At 42.9% G+C, this 18,958-nt stretch overlaps 1 protein-coding gene across 1 annotated transcript in view; it reads right to left on the reverse strand.

Annotated features, from left to right (window-relative positions):
* MOCOS (molybdenum cofactor sulfurase) overlaps positions 1-18,958 on the reverse strand; it is a 58,186-nt gene that overhangs the window by 13,198 nt on the left and 26,030 nt on the right. The window contains exons 9-12 of the mRNA XM_080821960.1: positions 12,587-12,749; positions 7,818-7,893; positions 6,538-6,659; positions 2,049-2,154 (exon numbers count right to left, since the gene is read on the reverse strand). Coding sequence (XP_080678086.1) covers positions 2,049-2,154; positions 6,538-6,659; positions 7,818-7,893; positions 12,587-12,749 — 467 coding nt within the window. The remainder of the gene's footprint in view (positions 1-2,048; positions 2,155-6,537; positions 6,660-7,817; positions 7,894-12,586; positions 12,750-18,958) is intronic.

The raw sequence follows: 18,958 nt of genomic DNA on the forward strand, positions 1-18,958 counted from the left end.
TATTATATATCTGAAGCTAATATAATAGTGTATGTCGATTATAGCTCAATAAAAACAAATTTACTTCCTAGCTTCCAGCCTGTTTGCAGTTTTAACTAGCATATTAGTTAAAATAACTAACTTTATTAGTTATTTTAATGAAATTTAATTTAAATTTCTGTAACTCTTGTTTACAATTTTTGTTTATTGTCACGAGGACCCATAAAATGACTCTCTGAGCCTCCAAGCACCACCCCCCACCAAGGGAAAAAGCACAGAAAAAAAAAAAAAAGCCTCTGAAAACTTCAACAAAAGAACACACTGTATGATCCCGTTATATCAGGTTTGAGAACAGGTGAGACTGTGGTGAACAAAATCAGAATACCAGTGACCTTTGGCAGGGCTGACTAGGAGGGGATACGAGGAAGGTTTCTGGTTTACTAGAAATAATCTCTATTTGATCTGGGTGGCAGTTAAATGGGCATATACATCTGTAAAAATTCACTGAGCTATGGGCTTACGATTTTTGTGCTTTGTTGTGCTTCAATAACAAAATCTTTTAAGTTGGGGGGTGGGACAGAATTCTTAAGTAGGATTGGCATTTTCCCTGGAAACAGAACCTGAAAGGCTCTGGTGGAGGATAAGGCTACATCTCCATCCCCTCCCGGAGCAGGGAATGGTGTGTGAAAAGCCAGGAGCCAGGAGAACTCCATCTAGTTTTGATACTTCATGTGACTCCCATGACCAAAGAGAAGGATGGTTTCCTCATCTGAAATGCAAGGGCTCGTACTTTCCAGTCCTAAAATCCTTTGATTCTGGATTTACCTTCCAAGTTACAAACCCTTCTTTTGTGCTTTGTGAAAGGAAAGATTTTATGTTCAAAAACTATTGTGGTCAGCATATGGATTATAGAGTCTATCAAATTTGAAAGTAGAACAGAGACACCAACCAGAGTCCCAAGCGACCCTCCCAGATTCTAGAAACAGGCTGGTCCTCCTACCTCCTACCTGTCCCACCCACTTCCTGCTCCTCAGCCCTACATTCAACCAGGAAGTATGGTCCCCTCCTGTAGGAACCAGGACTACAGCAAGCCTGTCTCTACCTCCTAGTTTTGCATACCACGAATCCCAGACGACCACTGCTCTGCTCTCTCCAGGGCTCTAGGGACCTGAGGAGGAGTGTCACATGGTGCCAGGACAGCTTCGTGAACAGCCAGGGACCTGCTGCTGCATCAAACTTCTGTACCCAAGGAGGGCGAGCTGGGCCATGGCCAGGGAACTCTGTTGTGTGGTTTTGCCAATGACTATAAAGAGGAATTACTACAAATAGTGCATCTGTGTTATTTTTATTAAGCTGTATCAGTACATGCTTATGAGCATGCACACATGTGCCCAGGACCACAGGGCATGTGAGAGTCACAGGATTCCCAGCTCATGGTGGCAGGCATGGGCACAGCTCTCCTGGACTATGGACTAAGGACAAGCAGCTGGTCCCAGCTCTCACATAGCAATGGGCTGATTTTTTTGCCCTAATGGTCTGATTCCCTAGGGACTTCAATGTCCTTTAAAGAGCAATGAAGAGGGTTGAACGAACCCTTTCTAGAGCTGACCCGCTAACACGCCAGGGCCCTTGGAAATCACTGGGTGGGCATAGACATAGACAGGCAGTGGTGCCCGTTCTGTCTGACAATACAGGCAAACAGTATCTAGAGCTACACGCTCTAAAAGCTTCCATAATCACTCTTCTTTCCACTCAAAATGACTGTGGAAGTAGGGCAAGGCTCCTAGGGGACAGGGAGTAGTGGGAGGGTGGGCCTGAAATGAAATTGGGTCAAGTCCAGTTCAATTACAACAAATGTGAAGAAATAGAATGATTGAATAATAAGAATTGGGGTTGACTAAGGACCATGAAGGCATCAGGAGAGATGTGGGAACTGGACCAAAGGGCTTGTGATTTCCCGGGGCCTCCGTCTCTCATTGGGACTCCAGGACTCCCCAGCTGGGTGCCAGGCTCACTCCCAGAGTCAAGGGGTTACACCTGTCTGCTGTTCCCCAGGCAAAGGACCTTACCTGGCATTTAACTGCTGCCGGAGCTCCAGAACACTAGATCTGTTTATCAGCAAATACTGCGCTTCATTCACCAGAGAAAGGGTGGCTGTTGCGCCAGCAGACTGATCTAAAAGTGATGGAGTATTTTAAACAGTGTAAGTATCCTTCGATGGATGAATGGATAAAGAAGATGTGATAACCACGTGTACACACACACACACACACACACACACATAATATTACTCAGCTATAAAAAGGAATGAAATCTTGGGGCACTTGGGTGATGCAGTTGGTTAAGCACCTGACTCTTGGTTTTGGCTCAGGGCATGGTCTCAGTGTCGTGAGATGGAGGCCGGCATCTCTCTGCTGGCAATACTCTCCCTCCCCCTCTGCTCCGCCCCTCACTCGCTCTCTCTCTAAAATGAAAATAAATAAAATCTTTTTTTAAAAAATGAAGTCTTGGGGCACCTGGGTGGCTCAGTGGGTTAAAGGCTCTGCCTCCGGCTCAGGTCATGATCCCAGAGTTCTGGGATCGAGCCCCGCATCGGGCTCTCTGCTCAGCGGGGAGCCTGCTTCCTCCTCTCTCTCTGCCTGCCTCTCTGCCTACTTGCGATCTCTATCTGTCAAATAAATAAATAAAATCTTTAAAAAAAAAATGAAGTCTTGCCATTTGTGACCACAGGGATGGACCTTGAAGGCATTACGCTAACTGAAATAAGTTAGACAGAGATGCTGTATGAGCTCACTGTATGTGGAATCTGAAACAAACAAACGAAAAACAAAGCAAAACAAAACAGAAAAGAAAAGAAAACAAACTCATAGATACAGAGAACAGACAGGTGGTTACCAGAGGCAGGGGATAGGGGTGGGCAAGACAGGTAAACAGAGTCAAAAGATACAAGCTTCTAGTTATAAAATAAATACATCATGGGGATATAATGTACACCATGGTGACTGTAGTTAATAACACTGTATGACACATTTGAAAGTTGCTAAGAGAGTAAATCTTAAATGTTCTCATCACAAGAAAAAAATGTGTAACTAAATACGGTGACAGATGTTAACCAGACTTATCTGGTGATCGTTTCTCCATATATACAAATATCAAGTCATCGTGTTGTACATCCGAAACTAATATAATGTTACATGTCACGTACACCTCATTAAAAAGTTGAAATAAATTTAAAAAGAAGAGTTGTTTTCTTGGAATGCAAATGAATCATGCTTCCATTAGCTTGCATTTTTAAAAAGAAGACACTATTTCTACAAAGGAAAAAAATGGTGCCCTGGAAATAATAAAAATGTTCTAAGCATCACTCAAACCTCTCAGAAACAGAAAGAAAATAAGCTTTTAGAACACTCTGTTGTTGTTTTTTTTTTTTTTTAAAGATTTTATTTATTTATTTGACAGAGAGAGATCACAAGTAGGCAGAGAGGCAGGCAGAGAGAGAGGGGGAAGCAGGCTCCCCGCTGAGCAGAGAGCCCGATGCGGGGCTCGATCCCAGGACGCTGGGATCATGACCTGAGCCGAAGGCAGAGGCCCAACCCACTGAGCCACCCAGGCGCCCCTGTTGTTGTTTTTTTGAAGATTTTATTTATTTATTTGACAGACAGAGATCACAAGTAGGCTGGGGGGGGAGGGGAGCAGACTCCCTGCTGAGCAGAGACACCCTGCCATGCGGGGCTCAATCCCAGGACCTTGAGATCATGACCTGAGCTGAAGGCAAAGGCTTAACCCTCTGAGCCACCCAGGCGCCCCTTAGAACACTCCATTAATAATACTTGGGGGGGGGCAGATAATAATAAAATGGTGAAGTGAAATTTGTCCAGAGGCACCTGGGCAGCTCAGTGGTAAAGCATCTGCCTTTGGCTCAGGTCTTGATCCCAGGGTCCTAGGATCGAGCCCCGCATTGGGCTCCTTGCTCAGCGGGAAGCCTGCTTCTCCATTTCCCACTCCCCTGCTTGTGCTCCCTCTCTCGCTGTCTCTCTCTCTGTCAAATAACTAAAATAAAAATAAATAAAATCTTATAGAAAGAAAGAAGGAAAGGGAAGAAGGAAGGAGGAAGTCGGTCCAGCAAAAAAAAAAAAAAACCTGGAGGTAACATTTAGAGAATGAGAGATGGGAGGGAGGCGGGGATGGCTGAATTCCCCAGAACGATGGAAAGAGGGGCCTTGAGGAGGACCAGAAGCCCAGGACCCTGGGATCATGACCTGAGCCAAAGGCAGACGCTTAACCATCTGAGCCGCCCAGGTGCCCCAAGGAAAGATTTTCAGGTATGAAATATATAACAATAAAATATAATTCTGTCAAGGAAGTCAAATGGAAATACAAGTTGAAGAAGGAACAGGAAAGAAATGAAATTTCTGACCAGTTAAAGGAAGTATGCTCATACATACCTTTTAAATGAATACTTGAGGATCAAAGCACTAAATATTGAGATTCTACTGGCCAATTTAGATGACAATTTAAAAATGTACAAGGAGGTAGGGTAACTCTAAAAAAGTTCCTCTCAGGTGTACCAACCTAAAAATGTTCAAAGCCCTAGCCCGTCAGAGACTTCTCTACCATAATGGCATGCGTGAAGTTTAACATTCTCCAGCTGACGCTCCCTGGCACTGTATCATGCAGGGGACAGACTTCCCTCTGCACCTACCTTCGCCTCAGCCAGGTCCCCATCTCCCCCTAGGACATCGCTGCCACCTCCTGCCTCCCCTCCTGCCCTGTGCTCCCCTCACCCCGCTCTCTGATGCAGCCGTCACATGGTGCCAAGTCTCTTTCTAATGCATGCGGCATCATGAAACTCCTCAGCTCAGAGTTCTTCACTGAGCGCCCCCAACACAAGATAGTTCTCACTGACTCTTCAGCCAAACAGTCATCTTTTCCACCCAGCTCTGCCGCTACCCACTTTCAACCCTCCTAAACCCTTCACTGGGCCCATGAAATGCCAAGCCCTGCCATTCTGCTCTGGACTAACCTTCATGCCTCTCTCTGCCTAGAAAACTCTTATCTCATGTTAAGATGCAGCTCCCAAGTTCCCTCCTCCCTGAAGCCCTCCATGACTCACTCCAGGAGTAGAGGATGCCTCCTCCACACCTACACCCTTGGAAGAGATCTTTATTGTGACCTTTATGTTAGTGTCACTGTCTACCAGTAAGCCGTGGCCTCTAAACTTAGATCTCGAAGGACCACAACCCATTTCATGATCCTAGCCATCCTCCTGAGGACCCAGCTGAGCCCCAGGTAGACAGGAGGTGCTATGAATGATCAGAGTTTATTCCATCAGCTCTTTTCTATGGAGGCCCTGGTCCTGTTGAGGCCCACTCCTTGCATGTCCCCACTCAGAGAACTGTCCATTTCTCTCTCCCCTTTCATCACGTTTCTAAACTCACCCATGCCCAGAAACCACCAGCTTCCCTCAATTAGAGGAGCATACATTTATTCCCCTTCTCCATCACACAGCAACTCAAATTTTTGAACAACTTTTGACATGATAAATTGCCAACACTTCTAAAAAGGCAAGTAGATTACATCCCTTGAATCCTCTTTCCACCATACGTTTTTCAGGGATTCATAGGTTCATCTGTGCAGGTCCTCCATCCAGTCACCAGTCCCCATACTGTCAAAATGCTACTGGGATTTACAAGCCAGTCTCTCTGGGAGCTAATCACTAAGCCGGGTCATCCCTATACAGATCAATAGTATGGCGATGACTCACCCATCCTTCCATGCATCTAGTATTTATTGAGCAACTACTATATGCCAGATGCTGCTCTGAGCCCCAGGAATGCAGCACTGAACAAACCATACAAAAATTCCTGTCTCAGACCTTACAATCCAGCACAATCTCATAAACAGAACAACTGAGTAAAATGCATGGCTTCTCGGACGGGAGAAGTACCACACAGAAAAATAAAACAGGGAATTAACCAAAGAGGTTCAGGTATGGACTCTGGTTCTAAGGAGAGCCATCAAGCAAGGCTTCCCTGAGAGAGTGACGCGTGAGCAGACACCCAAAAATGATCTCTTCTTCCCACATGGGACCGTTAACCTTCAGATACTTTCTTCTCTGCTGCCTCACTTCAGCTAACAATAGCTCTGGAGGGAAAAACTGCCAGCACTTTTACAAGGCGAAGTAAAGTTGGGGTCTATACCAGCTGAAGCACCACGAGGCTCAAGGTTTGCCCAACTCTCACTGCCATGAGACTAGAAACCGGGTCCTCTTGTCCCCGCATACCATCTGAGGACATAGCAAGTTACCAATGTCTTTCTCTAACCCAACAAAACTGTGCTTCTGAACAGGGAGGACTGAGACAGAGTGCCTGTCGGGCAGAGCAGCTGGCTAGAAGCCCACCTCCCCTCCTCGGGGTCATCCTGGAGACCACCTGCAGACCACCCTGCTTTCTGTGCATGAGCAAGTCACCATGTAAATCCATTCCGTGCGCTGATTTGGGTGTACACCAGGGCAAACCCAAGTGCCTCTCCCCTAAGAACCAACCCCAAGGGTGATACCTTTGCCCCGTCTCTTTGCACTTCTTTGAAAGTCTGAACTTTGTTTGATCAGTTGACATGGTCGGCCAAAAAACCTTGACAACCAGCTCGAAACTTTTTCTCCACAGTTATAAGTATTTACCCTGGGGGAGGAAAAAAAAGGAGGGGAGTGAATGTTACTTAGTATTCCTTTAAATAATATTCTAAATAGCAAAAACATTAGATTGCAAAATATAATACAATGTAATAAATATAATGTAATATGATAATGTGTCCCCCCGGAGAGAAGCCTAAAGTGATGGCGTGCCCAGGAAGCTGCAGGGACACAGCCAACAACGGGGGGAGACCTGAGGGCTGGGGCTTGGGCAAAGCTTTCAGGTCAGATAAAAAGTTTTAGAAGTTCATCTTGAAAGACCTTGTTTATATTGATTATAGCCACTGAATACCACAGAGCTTAGAATTTGAGAGCTTCTAGAGTAGTGCTTTGCTCTAAGAAGGACTGGAACCCAGACATATGTTCTGGATTTTTACTATGGGCCTGACTAGTATTTTCTCTCGTGGCCAGACCGCATGGAATAATGGGGTTTGGTTTGTGAAAATAACGCTATGCCTTCAAGTTATCAATAGAAGTACATCTATTGATCCAGCTTTTTTTTTTTAACTCTGCAATCTTAGAGACTTTTAAAATACAATTTAAAGAATTTAAAATTTTAAAAATTATCCTAAAAATCTACACATCACCAGAATTTATAATGCAAAGTTGCTAAGAACCTACATTGGGATTATAAGACAGAAGGGAAAACTTGTCATATCCTTCATTTTTACTGGATCAAATAGCTGCCTCTCTGTGTCTGGAAAGGGAAGTGTAGAAGCAAACCTCATCTAGTTGCACTTTCCCTCCAGTGCTTTGAGACACTGCATCAAAGTCCATTGTCATCAATCAGGGCACTTGTGCTTCTGAGCAGAAGATGCCTAACCACCTCTTTATTAGCCAGAAAATAGCATTTCTCTCAAATGCAGCTAAATGAAATGTACAACCAGGAATGAGCATCATAAAAAAAAGCAGGCATCCCTAAATGGCTACATTTCTCTTTCTGCTGGTATCCTGAGGAAGGTGCATGTTTGGTAGGTTTGAAGAACAGAGGAGGGCAGTGTGGTCAGAGTGGCGTTCATGAGGGGAAAGGGGTAGCCAACTGGATGGGGGGGGTGCAGCTGGGGAGCGATCTACAGGGCTTTCTTCTTTTCCCCCTCTGTGCCACCTGCAAACGGACCTGAGGTTTTCACCTGCTGTAGAGTCTCACCTGTCCGCACAGACTTTGCTTTGGCAAATCTGAGCCTGTTCATTTTCCTCAAGAGGCACCTCTATAGGCTCCATCCCTAGTGAAAAAGGTTAGAGATAGATTTATTATCAGGCAAAAAGAATCAACTATTTAAGTGAAAGGCCATTATCATGAAATATACAAGAATTGTAATGACCCCGGAAATTGGTTGGATCAAATAATTGGCCAGATCTTGGAAATATCTTTATAACACAGAGATTCTCTTTTGCATGATCATGACCACCAACAATATGTACAGCAAATAGCCTTCTCATAAAAGACTTTGCCCTTGGTCAGTCACATCCACAGTAGCTGGAACATTATATATCCCTTAGAAGATTTCTCTACCTCTGGACGACTCCACATCTCAAGATCATTGTTTTCTAAGCTACCTTAAGTCCTTTAGAAATAGGCAGGTATGAAGGCTCATTTTGTAAAGATATCAGCATAGAGTGTTGATTCTCAATAGCCCCTGGGAGACAGCCTCAAATTGGACTCCTGTATCAATCATCATTATCTGGAAAGAGAGATGGATGAATAGATAGATAGACAGATAGATAGATTGACAGAGAGGAATAAAACTGTTATCATATCAGTGGGGTTAGGAAGCTTTTTTATTGTTACTTGCATAAGTATGAAGGAGTATAAAGCATATGTATGTAACAGTTTCAGGAATAATAACAGTTAACACTCATGTACCCATTACCCAGCTAAAGTGGTATTTATTCTTTAAATAAAATCACACTGAAATACATGGATGAAACAAGAGGAAACTGATCCAATGCCATGAAGGAGGAAAGACCTTTGTTAAAGGCTGGAACTGCTGAGGTCCTCTGTTACTCTGCAGTCCTTGTCCCCCATGAGTCCTTAAGAATCCAGGAAAAGGCATGAAGCCAAAACACCTGAGTAGAATGTGTGGTGGCCCCTACTCTGTGGACACTAGAAGCAGAAGCTCCTCCTGTGTGACCCACCTGTGCCCTCCAGCTTTCTCCACACTACTGACGGTCATACTGCTCACCAGCATGACCCAACCTATCCCTCAGGCAAGCACATGTCCTGCATGCCTTCATCCCTGCCCATCCCAGTCCTTCTCCATCACACAGAGCACAACAAATGGGCATATCCCGAGCTTTGGATCATGTCTGATCCTCAATCCTTGACCATCACAACGGGGCTTTCACCACGACAAAGACGGAGACACGACAATTTGAGTACTAAATATTCCGTGAACTATGTCCCCTGCTCCTCCACACCTTGCACTTGCACAGCCAGTTACATACTCTTGTCCCTGTGTGAGGAAAGCCAGAAGAAGGACTAATCCAGAATGTTCCTGAAGTTTGGAGAAGGACTAAGCTGTGCTGAGTAATTACAGACGTTGCCGTGTCAAACGTGTGTGCATGGAAGAACATCACAATGCCAGGTATGCATCCACAGGGGAGAGCAGTAAAGTGAGCTTGGAACACTGGTTATGAGGAAGTAACCAGAGCAGGGAGGACAGCATGTGGACAAGGGCACTCCCTGGGCAGCCAATGGGGGGGCCTGTACTCAGCCTCTTTCTAGCCTTACACAAGGCTCTAAATAAATCACTCAGAGTCTTTGGTGCTCAGTTGCCTTCTAAAAGTCATTATAGGCCTCTGATTAAGGCGACAAAATCTGGGATCCATGCATGAATTGAATTCAAGGGCCCCCAACAAAGTTCATGGGAAATAAATTCATTATGTATATACTAAGCTCTGTGCTCAGCTCAGAGATACAGAGAAATAAAAGAGCCTGACCTCTGGGCTCAATATGCCTAAAATCTTTGGGAGTGACAGGTCACATGCATAAAACCATTATAATGTCTTATTTTAGTGTTTGTTATTCAATTTGTATTGTCACAGATTGCCGAAAGATGCCCTTAGTCCTCTCACAGTGTGGGAGTCCCCTGCAAGTGAGCAGAATATCTGATCCCTGATGGGAGGGGACATCACTCCACTTCACAAAGTGCTGCTAATCTGAAGTGGAAGATACTGATATTTGTTTTCTTTCTCTTTCCCATTCTTTATATTCTGGAATAAACCCTATATAATCATTATATATATTTTTATGCTTCAGAGGATAGAAAGAAAGAGAATCAATCCACTCAATTCTTTTTGTATGTTAATATCCTGGATACCTGAACTTAATAAGAAAAGCACAGTAAAAGAAGGTGATGCAGCAATTTCACCAATCAATAGGTACAAAAATACTAAACAAAATATTAATGAACCAAATCCATCAATGTATCAAAAAGTCATTGCCAAGTAGTGTTTCCCATACAAGAGTCCAAGGATAATTTAGTACTAGACAATCTACTAATGTAAGACGTCACACTAATAGGCTATAGGAAAAAAAAATAGGATAACCAAGAGATGCAGAAGAAGCATTCAAAAAGAATTGACTATTAGTCATCACTTGGCTAAATAAGAAAAGAACTATTTCAGCCTGGTAAAACCAATCTATCAAAAACCTACAGTAACCATCATTCTTATTTTTGAAACTTTTAGAAGTATTCTATTCATATCAGTAATGAAGAAGGATATGTTCCATCACTGCTTCACCATTATATAAGCAGCCTAAGCCAATGTTTAGGCAATGCAATAAGAAAAAAGAAAGAAGAGTAATAAAAATTAGAAGGAAAGATATGAAACTATTGTTATTAGAAGACAATATGCCTATTTATACAGAATATGTAAGGAAATCTTCAGATCAACTAATAAAACTAACAGGAATTCAGAAAAAGTACAGGGTAAAACATTAATACACAAAAATCAATAGTGTTTCTATATGCATTAATAACCAATTAAAATATTTAATAGAAAAAAGATAGTATTAAAAATATTCCAATAAACTATTACATAGCTGGATGCCTGGGTGGCTCAGTCTATTAAGTATCTGACTCTTGATTTAGGCTCAGGTCATGATCTCAGAGTTGTGAAACTGAGCCCCACATTAACACCCAGTGCACAGCCTCCTTAACATTCCCTCTCTACCTCTCCCTCCTCTCTCTCTCCTCTCTCTTTCACCCACTCAAAAATAAATTAAGGCACTCATTTAAAAAAATTATTACATAGCAAAAACAAGTGTAAAAGTTTCTGGAAAATATTACAATTTGGAGTACTTAAAGAAGTCTTAAATGGAGAGAGACACTATTATAAATAAAAGACTCAATATTATATGATATAAATTCTTTTGAAATTAATATATGGTAATACAATCAAAACATGATTACAAATATATGACTACAAAATACATGATTTTACAATCAAAATCCCAAAAGGACGCACCAATAAAAATATAGATTGTCAAAATGGATAAAAAAGCACGAGCCAACTCATAGTGATACAGGCAGACAGATTAAAAGTAAAATCAAGCCACCAAGAGGATAAAAAGACAATCTACACAATGGGAGAAAATATTTGAAAATCATAGGTCTGAAAAGGGACTTGTATACAGAATACAGAAAAGACACTTACAACTCAATAATTCAAAAATAAATAAGCAAAGAATTTGAATAGATATTTTTCTGAAGAAGATATACAGATGGCCAAGAAACACAAGAAAAGATAGTCAACACCATTAGTCATTAAGGAAATGTGAATCAAAGCAGCAGAGGTACCACAACACACCCACTACAATGACTATTGCAAAACAACAACAGAAAATAACAGGTGTTGAGGACGCGGAGAGATTAGACCCACCATATATCGCTGGTGGGAATGTAAAATGGTGATGCAGCCACCTCAGAAATGCTAAACATACAGTTCCTACATGAGCCAGCAATTCTACTCCTAGGTACATCCCCAAGAGAATGGAAGATATAAGGCCACATGAAAACTTGTACACAAATGTTCATAGCAGCACGACTTCTAATAGCCAAAAAGTGGAAACAACCTAAATTTCCAACAACTACTAAATGGGTTTTTCAAAATGGCGTATCCATGCAATGGCATATTATTCCAAAAATATTGACGACTCTCGGAAAGATGGTGCTAAGCGAAAGAAGCCAGTCAAGTCATATATCGTGTGATTCCATTTACGCAAAACATCCAGAATAGGCAAATCCATAGAAACAGATGTGATCAGTGTTTGCCAGGGGCCAGGGATGAGGCTGGCGATGGGGAGTGACTGCTAATGGCTATGAAGTTTCTCTTTTATGGTGATGAAAATGTTCTAAAGTTGACTGTGGTGATGGTTGCACAATCTTGTGAATATACACATCCCACCAGCCACATTGCATGTGTTCCATAGCCACATGTAATCAGTGGCTACCAACTGGGACAACATAGATACTGAACATTTCCATCATCACATAAAGTTCCATTGGACAGAGCTGATCTATACTTTTATATATGTTAGTTCATAACAAAAACTCAACAAGGAAGAATTAAAGCTTGAGTATGCGTTATGACAACTGACTGAAATAAAGGGAATGTGAGTGAAAAGACATATAATTTCAAATTTTATATTCCTTTATTTTCTAAGTGAACTGTCAGATCTTTACCTCTCTCCAGAGATTTCTCAAAACACAAGGACCAAAACAAAACAAAAAAACGAAACAAACAAACAAACAAAACACAAGGACCAAGATCTTTGTGTTGTTTCTTACACAACATTTCACTCCCTTCAGGATTATTTTAATATCCGATAGAGGAAAATTTATTATTTTACTTTCATAGGAGTATAAAAGCTTCTTGAGAGTCGATTTGGGGAAATGAACCCAGTTTTCACACCTTTGGCTTTGATGACCATGACCTTTTGCTGCAGGTCAATGAAGGGCTGGATCAGGCAGAGCCGGGGCTCCTGCTTCTGACTCAGGCACACGCCATTGTGGTTCACAACCATCCAGCTCCGGTCATACAGCAGCCCTTGATTTCCTAGAGGCCACTTGGTCACCTAAAGAAAAAAGTAAGTGTATTTTAGGGCAGAGCTCCTCAAAAATGGTCTTCACATTATTGCACAGTTGTTACACAAGTACAGATGGACTTCAGGAATTCAGCTCATACTCTTGAAGGAGGAAATGAAGGAAGAAAGGAAAGGAAAGCAAAGAAGACAATGCAAAGGATACAGTGTAAGAGCTGGATACCTTCCATTAACCTCCAGATCCACTTCCTACCCTTCTCTTCTTCAGCCTGTCTTTTAAATGGGTACTGTGCATGCACGGAGCAACATCCAGAGAAAAAAAGAATGTGCATGAAAGTAAGTCTCCACTACACCCCATCTCGAAGCTCCCCAACCCACAGACTTCCATCACTCTCACTTTCTATCCTCCCACAGTGGTGAATGCTGTACAGGCATACCCTCATACTATAGACATATGTTTCATACAAACTATGACTATACTGGCATGGTCACTTAGCTGATCCACTTTAAGTGCATAAGTTTTCCTGAATTCTTCATATTTCTACAAAATTAAAATATAAATTACACCCACTGCCCAGATAGCTCTTGCATTCCATCCCATTCTCCAATAAAAAAGAACTGGAGAAATGCTTGATTCTAGGGCTGGGTCAGGAGCATCTGGTGGTGGTAGAAAAGTAAGGAAATATTCAAAAAAACAAAATGATGGGAGTATGTCAAAGGGATACAGGAGTCAGCTGAAAGCATGCCTGCTGGCCAGAACTGGAACAATTTGAGCAAAAACAAGAATAATGATATAGTACTGTATTACAACCCAACATACAAAATACATATTCAGGAGTCAAATCTGAAATAAATACATGACTGAATAAATAATAAATAAATACCCAAATATATAATTAAGAAAAGTTAAATCTCCCATACGGAAGAACCTCAAATAATTGATGTAGATGCTGCCCTCCTCAAAGAGGAGGAGGGTAACTCCCTTCCCCTTACACATAGGCAACGCTGACTGACTTGCTTCCAAAGACTTCAGTATGGAAAGGAGATGGAGGAGAAACTTTAGAGTGAACAAACCTGGTAAATACTCTCTCAACCAGATGATCAGGGTTAATTAGTATCAACAGTGATAAGTCAGGTTGATAGTATGTACTATGATATGATATGATATGATATGATATGTGATATTTGATATGATGAGATTAGCACTTTGCCTCTGTGGTTCTCCTCCCCAAAAAAACCTGTAGGCCCAGTCTAATCATGAGAAAGACATCAGACAAACCCAAATCGAGGGACATGCTAAAAAATACCTGACCAGTACTCCTCAAAACTGTCAAGGTCATCAAGAACAAGGAAAGTCTGAGAAACCGGTACAGCCCACAGAAGCTTAAGGAGACATGACCGCTAAATGTAATATGACATCTGGGATGAGATCCTGGAACAGAAAAAGGGCATTAGGGAAAAGCTAATGACATTTCACTGAAGTACGGCCAGGTCTTCACAGGAGTTTTGTCCACAGCTTAGTTGTTAACAGCGCTGCATGCCACAGCGCATGGCCAGTAGCCCCGTCAGAGAGGGCTCTTCTGGAACCAGGTCTCCAGTGAAGGAAAGAACAGGCAAAGGTGAAAAACATGCTTTTGAAGTAGTTAAGAGACAATCATTCTTTTTTTTAAATTAACATATAATGTATTATTCGCCCCAGGGGTCTGTGAATCATCAGGCTTACACACTTCACAGCACTCACCATAGCACATACCCTCCCCAATGTCCATAACCCAACCAAGAGACAATCATTCTTGACCTGTGAATCAATTTCATCCAACTGTTTTCCTCTGAGCACTCAATTCAGCTATGCAAAAGAATATGAAAACTTCAACAGCAGGTAATGAAGAAAGGGATGCAATTTTTAATCAAGGGGCTTTTTGGGGTGGGTCTTCCAGTGAGAGACGTCAGGGAAGACTGAGGCACTGTGGAACATGAAGGAGAAGAGCCGCAGGGCACAGGGGGAGGGCACAGAACTCAGACAGAATGACGAATGACGGGGTAAGTTTCACCTTAAGCGGGGTGAGCCGTGTATTCAGGCAGTGGAAATGTCGTGTGTTGAGAGGTGGGGGTACTCTGGAGACTGACAGACCTGGGTTAAATCCCACCTCAATTGTTACTAGCTTTGAACAACTTCCTAACCTTCCTGAGTCTTGGCTTCGTCACCTGTAGGATTTTCTCATAGTATTGGCTCAAAGCTATAATGAAATATAAAATGTAAAGCAACTAAAATATATCAGATGATCTGTAGGTGTTAATCCCTTTACCTCTCTCTTTAATTTTTCTCATGTTATCAAATAGTCTCCCACAGACTATAGCTGCTTCTGTTGGTCCAACACTCAATCTCTGCACTATAATGGTCTATATAAGCCTTTTCGGGTAAGCTCGGAAACCACCATCATTATTTCTTATTGATTTGTTTGTTTGCTTATTTATTTATTTATTTATTATGAATTATTATTATTTCTATAGGAAAGCCCAGAAACCATCATCCTTATCTCCATAGGAAAACGTGTTTTGAATTACAAATAACTTTTTAGAAGACAGTGTATTACTGGGAGATGATCTTCATGTCTCTTGTTTCTGCATGTCTGTTGTAAGGAGCAGAAGCACTAACTGCCCTTTGTTCCAGACACCCTTTCTGAGTATGTTTGTGTAGCGAATACAAGTAAATACAGTGAGTACAAGCCTCGGGCAGGAGAGCAGGTGTGCTCACAGTGCAGTAGTATGACGTATTCCTCCCGAGCAACAGCTGGGCATGTCTGCTCGCAGCCCATGATGAGTACGGTTCCCTGGGGGAGGAGCTGCTGAGCCACCTGGACCCCTCTGTAACTCCTCTTGGGATGGGCGGGGCACAGGGAAGCAACACAAACATGAAGCTCATGTTGCCTGTTGCTCTGTGATTAATAAAGTCCTTTGTCTCGGACCCAGGAGTCTCATGGTTTTTGCCAGCATCGAGAACACTGTGGCAGGCTAGCTGGTTAGCGTAAAAGGAGGGCAAACCTCAGACTCTTCACTGTTCTTTGCCTATTTGTTGAAATAGGTCTATAATTTTCTATCTTTTACTTTGTCCTCTAAAAATTTAATGTGCTGGCTTCCCCTTTCATCCTTTCTTCTTCCTGAGGGAGGCGGGAACTGACATGTGTGGGGCTGAGGCTTCAGCTGCTGCAGCGGGGGTACTCACGTGCTCAACTCCTCCTTATGTAACCAACCCCCCGTGTGTGGTATCGGATTGAAGGTGGAGGTGTTCGTGGGAAATCGGGAGCATGGCTAGCTGACAGAGAGAGATGATAGATCAATAGATGATAGATAGATAGATTGATTGACTGATAGATAGATACAGACAGATGTGTGACAAGACGCCTGGGTGGCTCAGTTAGTTAAATGGCTGTCTTCAGTTCAGGTCAGGATCCTAGGGTCCTGGGATCAAGTCCCACATTGGGCTCCCTGCTCAGTGGGGGGTCTGCTTCTCCCTTTCCCTCTCCCTGCTGCTCCCTCTGCTTGTGCTCTCTCTCTCTCTGTCAAATAAATAAATAAAAATCTTTTTCCTCAAAGATTTTATTTATTTATTTGACAGAGAGAGAGAGAGCATGAGAAGGGAGAAGGTCAGAGAGAGAGGCAGACTTCCCGTGGAGCTGGAAGCCCGATGCAGGAATTGATACCAGGAGTCCGGGATCATGACCAAGCCGAAGGCAGTGGTTTAACCAACTGAGCCACTTAAGTGCCCTAAATAAATAAAACTCTTAAAAAAAAAAAAAGAAATACAGATGTGTGTATGCACACGTGTATGCTGAGTATCCCAAAAGTCTTAACACATACATATATAGTGGTGGACACAATAATGGTCATCCTAAACATGTTCACATCCTAATCTCTGGGATTAGGCCAAAGGGACTTGTAGATACAATTAAAGTTGAGGACCTTACAATGGAGAGAGCTTCCTGAATGACCCAGGTGGGCCCAATCTAATCAGATGAGTCCTGTTAAAAGTTTATGCTAATCTGTCACAGCAGCAAACATTTCTAAGCTCTGTACATGCTGCAGAGGGCATAGAGGCAAGAACAAGGATCAGACGTGGCGACCAAGTATTAGTTTCTCAATATCATTCTCTGATGTAAGATAGGAAGTGCCTTTGATGAAATGACCCATTCCATTTCTCAGGCAGGGGACATACAGAATGAGCCTAGAACACATTATTGCACCAGAAAATAAGGAAATGCTCAAGGAATAATAGGGACATATCAAAAGGACACAGGAGCTGACCTGATGGAGCTCCCCGTGGCCAAGTGTGCGGCAATTTAGGCATCAAAATAAATACTGATGATGATGGGTTGTAACCTTTTGAGGAAAATCAGAATCCATGGGTCCATGCAGATACAAAAAGAAAGAAGAATTAGTGACCAAATAAACATGGAAGAGGGAAAGTTCTATCCTACAATAGAATACCAGCTAATAAATAAAAAAAGAATGATGGAATTTCTTAAATTACCATTTTGCAATCATCATACCAATCACAGATTTAGGCAAAAGTCATCAATAGATGCTAAATCTGGAGAATAAAATCTGATAGGGAACAGGAGATTTACATATCCTCAAAATATCTCCCCACAAAATGCTGATTATTTACTTATTAATGAATTTTACAGTAGAGAAACCTGGCAGACCCTATCTTAAGCAAATGATGAAGTTAATTTCACCAGCATTGACACAAATGAACAGAGTGTGTCTCCTTCTGAGATGTACTGAGAAAGCATAGTATCACTCTTACAGAATTCCTGCTCCAAATGCAGAAATCCTAAAGAAACCTCAGATAATACCCCCACATTGGGGGTTAGAAGTTCGTTTGCAGGTGACTAGGTCATGAGGGGGGAGCTGTCATGAATGTGATGAAAGATCTTATAAAAGTAGCCCCGGAGAGCTCCCTCACCACTTTGCCATGTGAGGACACAGTGAGAAGACACCATCTGGGGGCGCCTGGGTGGCTCAGTGGGTTAAGCCTCCACCTTTGGCTCAGGTCATGATCCCAGGGTCCTGGGATCGAGCCCCTCATCAGGCTCTCTGCTCAGCAGGAAGCCTGCTTCCCCCTCTCTCTCTGCCTGCCTCTCTGCCTACTTGTGATCTCTCTCTCTCTCTCTCTCTCCCTCTGTCAAATAAATAAAATCTTTAAAAATAAAAGGGGGGGGTGCCTGGGTGGCTCAGTGGGTTAAAGCCTCTGCCTTCGGCTCAGGTCATGATCCCAGGGTCCTGGGATCGAGCCCCGCATCGGGCTCTCCGCTCTGTGGAGAGCCTGCTTTCTCCTCTCTCTCTGTCTGCCTCTCTGCCTCCTTGTGATCTCTGTCTGTCAAATAAATAAATAAATAAATAAATAAACCTTTAAAAAAAAAAGGAAGAAGAAGAAGATAATGACGACGATGATGATGATGCCATCTGTGAACCAGGGAGTGAGCCCTCACTGGACATCAAATCTGCCAGCACCTTGATGTTGGACATGCAGCCTCCAGAACCATGAGAAATAAATTTATGTTGTTTATAAGCCACACAGTTGATGGCACTTTGCTATAGCAGCCTGAAGGGACTAAGACATCCGTCCCCACCAGAGCTGTATCTGGTGCACCCCCTTCATGCCTTCATGGTCCCTTATCACCAGTATGATTCTATTCACTCGGGTGGTGCTTGGTCTTGTGTCTGTCCCTTCTGAGATACTGCACTCTCTGAGGGAAGGAACCTGTACCATTTTGCTCATCAATGTATACCAGGCCTGGCAGCTAGCAGGTCCTTGGTGTGCAGTTTTTGAATGAGCAGATGGACAGAAGAGCTTTAGCAAACCTTACTGAGTCTCAGTGTCCTTGTCTGTAAAATGGGACACTACTTCCTACCCAGGTATCTGTGCTATGTGGCTATCCTATGGAACATGAGCAGTCTGTGAAAATACAAGTCTGACACACACGGGAAATATGGACTCCTCACCCTCCTCCATTAGGAAGTGAAAGTGAACTTGCTTGTTATGGTCTCAGCCTGGAGGACAGGTTCCTGTGGGATGACCATAAAAGGCAGGCCACAAACAGCCCTGACCGTGGTATGTCTGACCAGGAACCAAAGAGCCTGTAATTTCAGAGGCTCAGGAGTCTGCGACCTTTACCTGGGACTTGGGATACACACAGGCCATAGGAAGATAGCCACACTTTGGTCACCACAGGGCTGTC

This window comes from Martes martes (assembly GCF_963455335.1).
Source record: "Martes martes genome assembly, chromosome: 13".
Classification (NCBI taxonomy): domain Eukaryota; kingdom Metazoa; phylum Chordata; class Mammalia; order Carnivora; family Mustelidae; genus Martes; species Martes martes.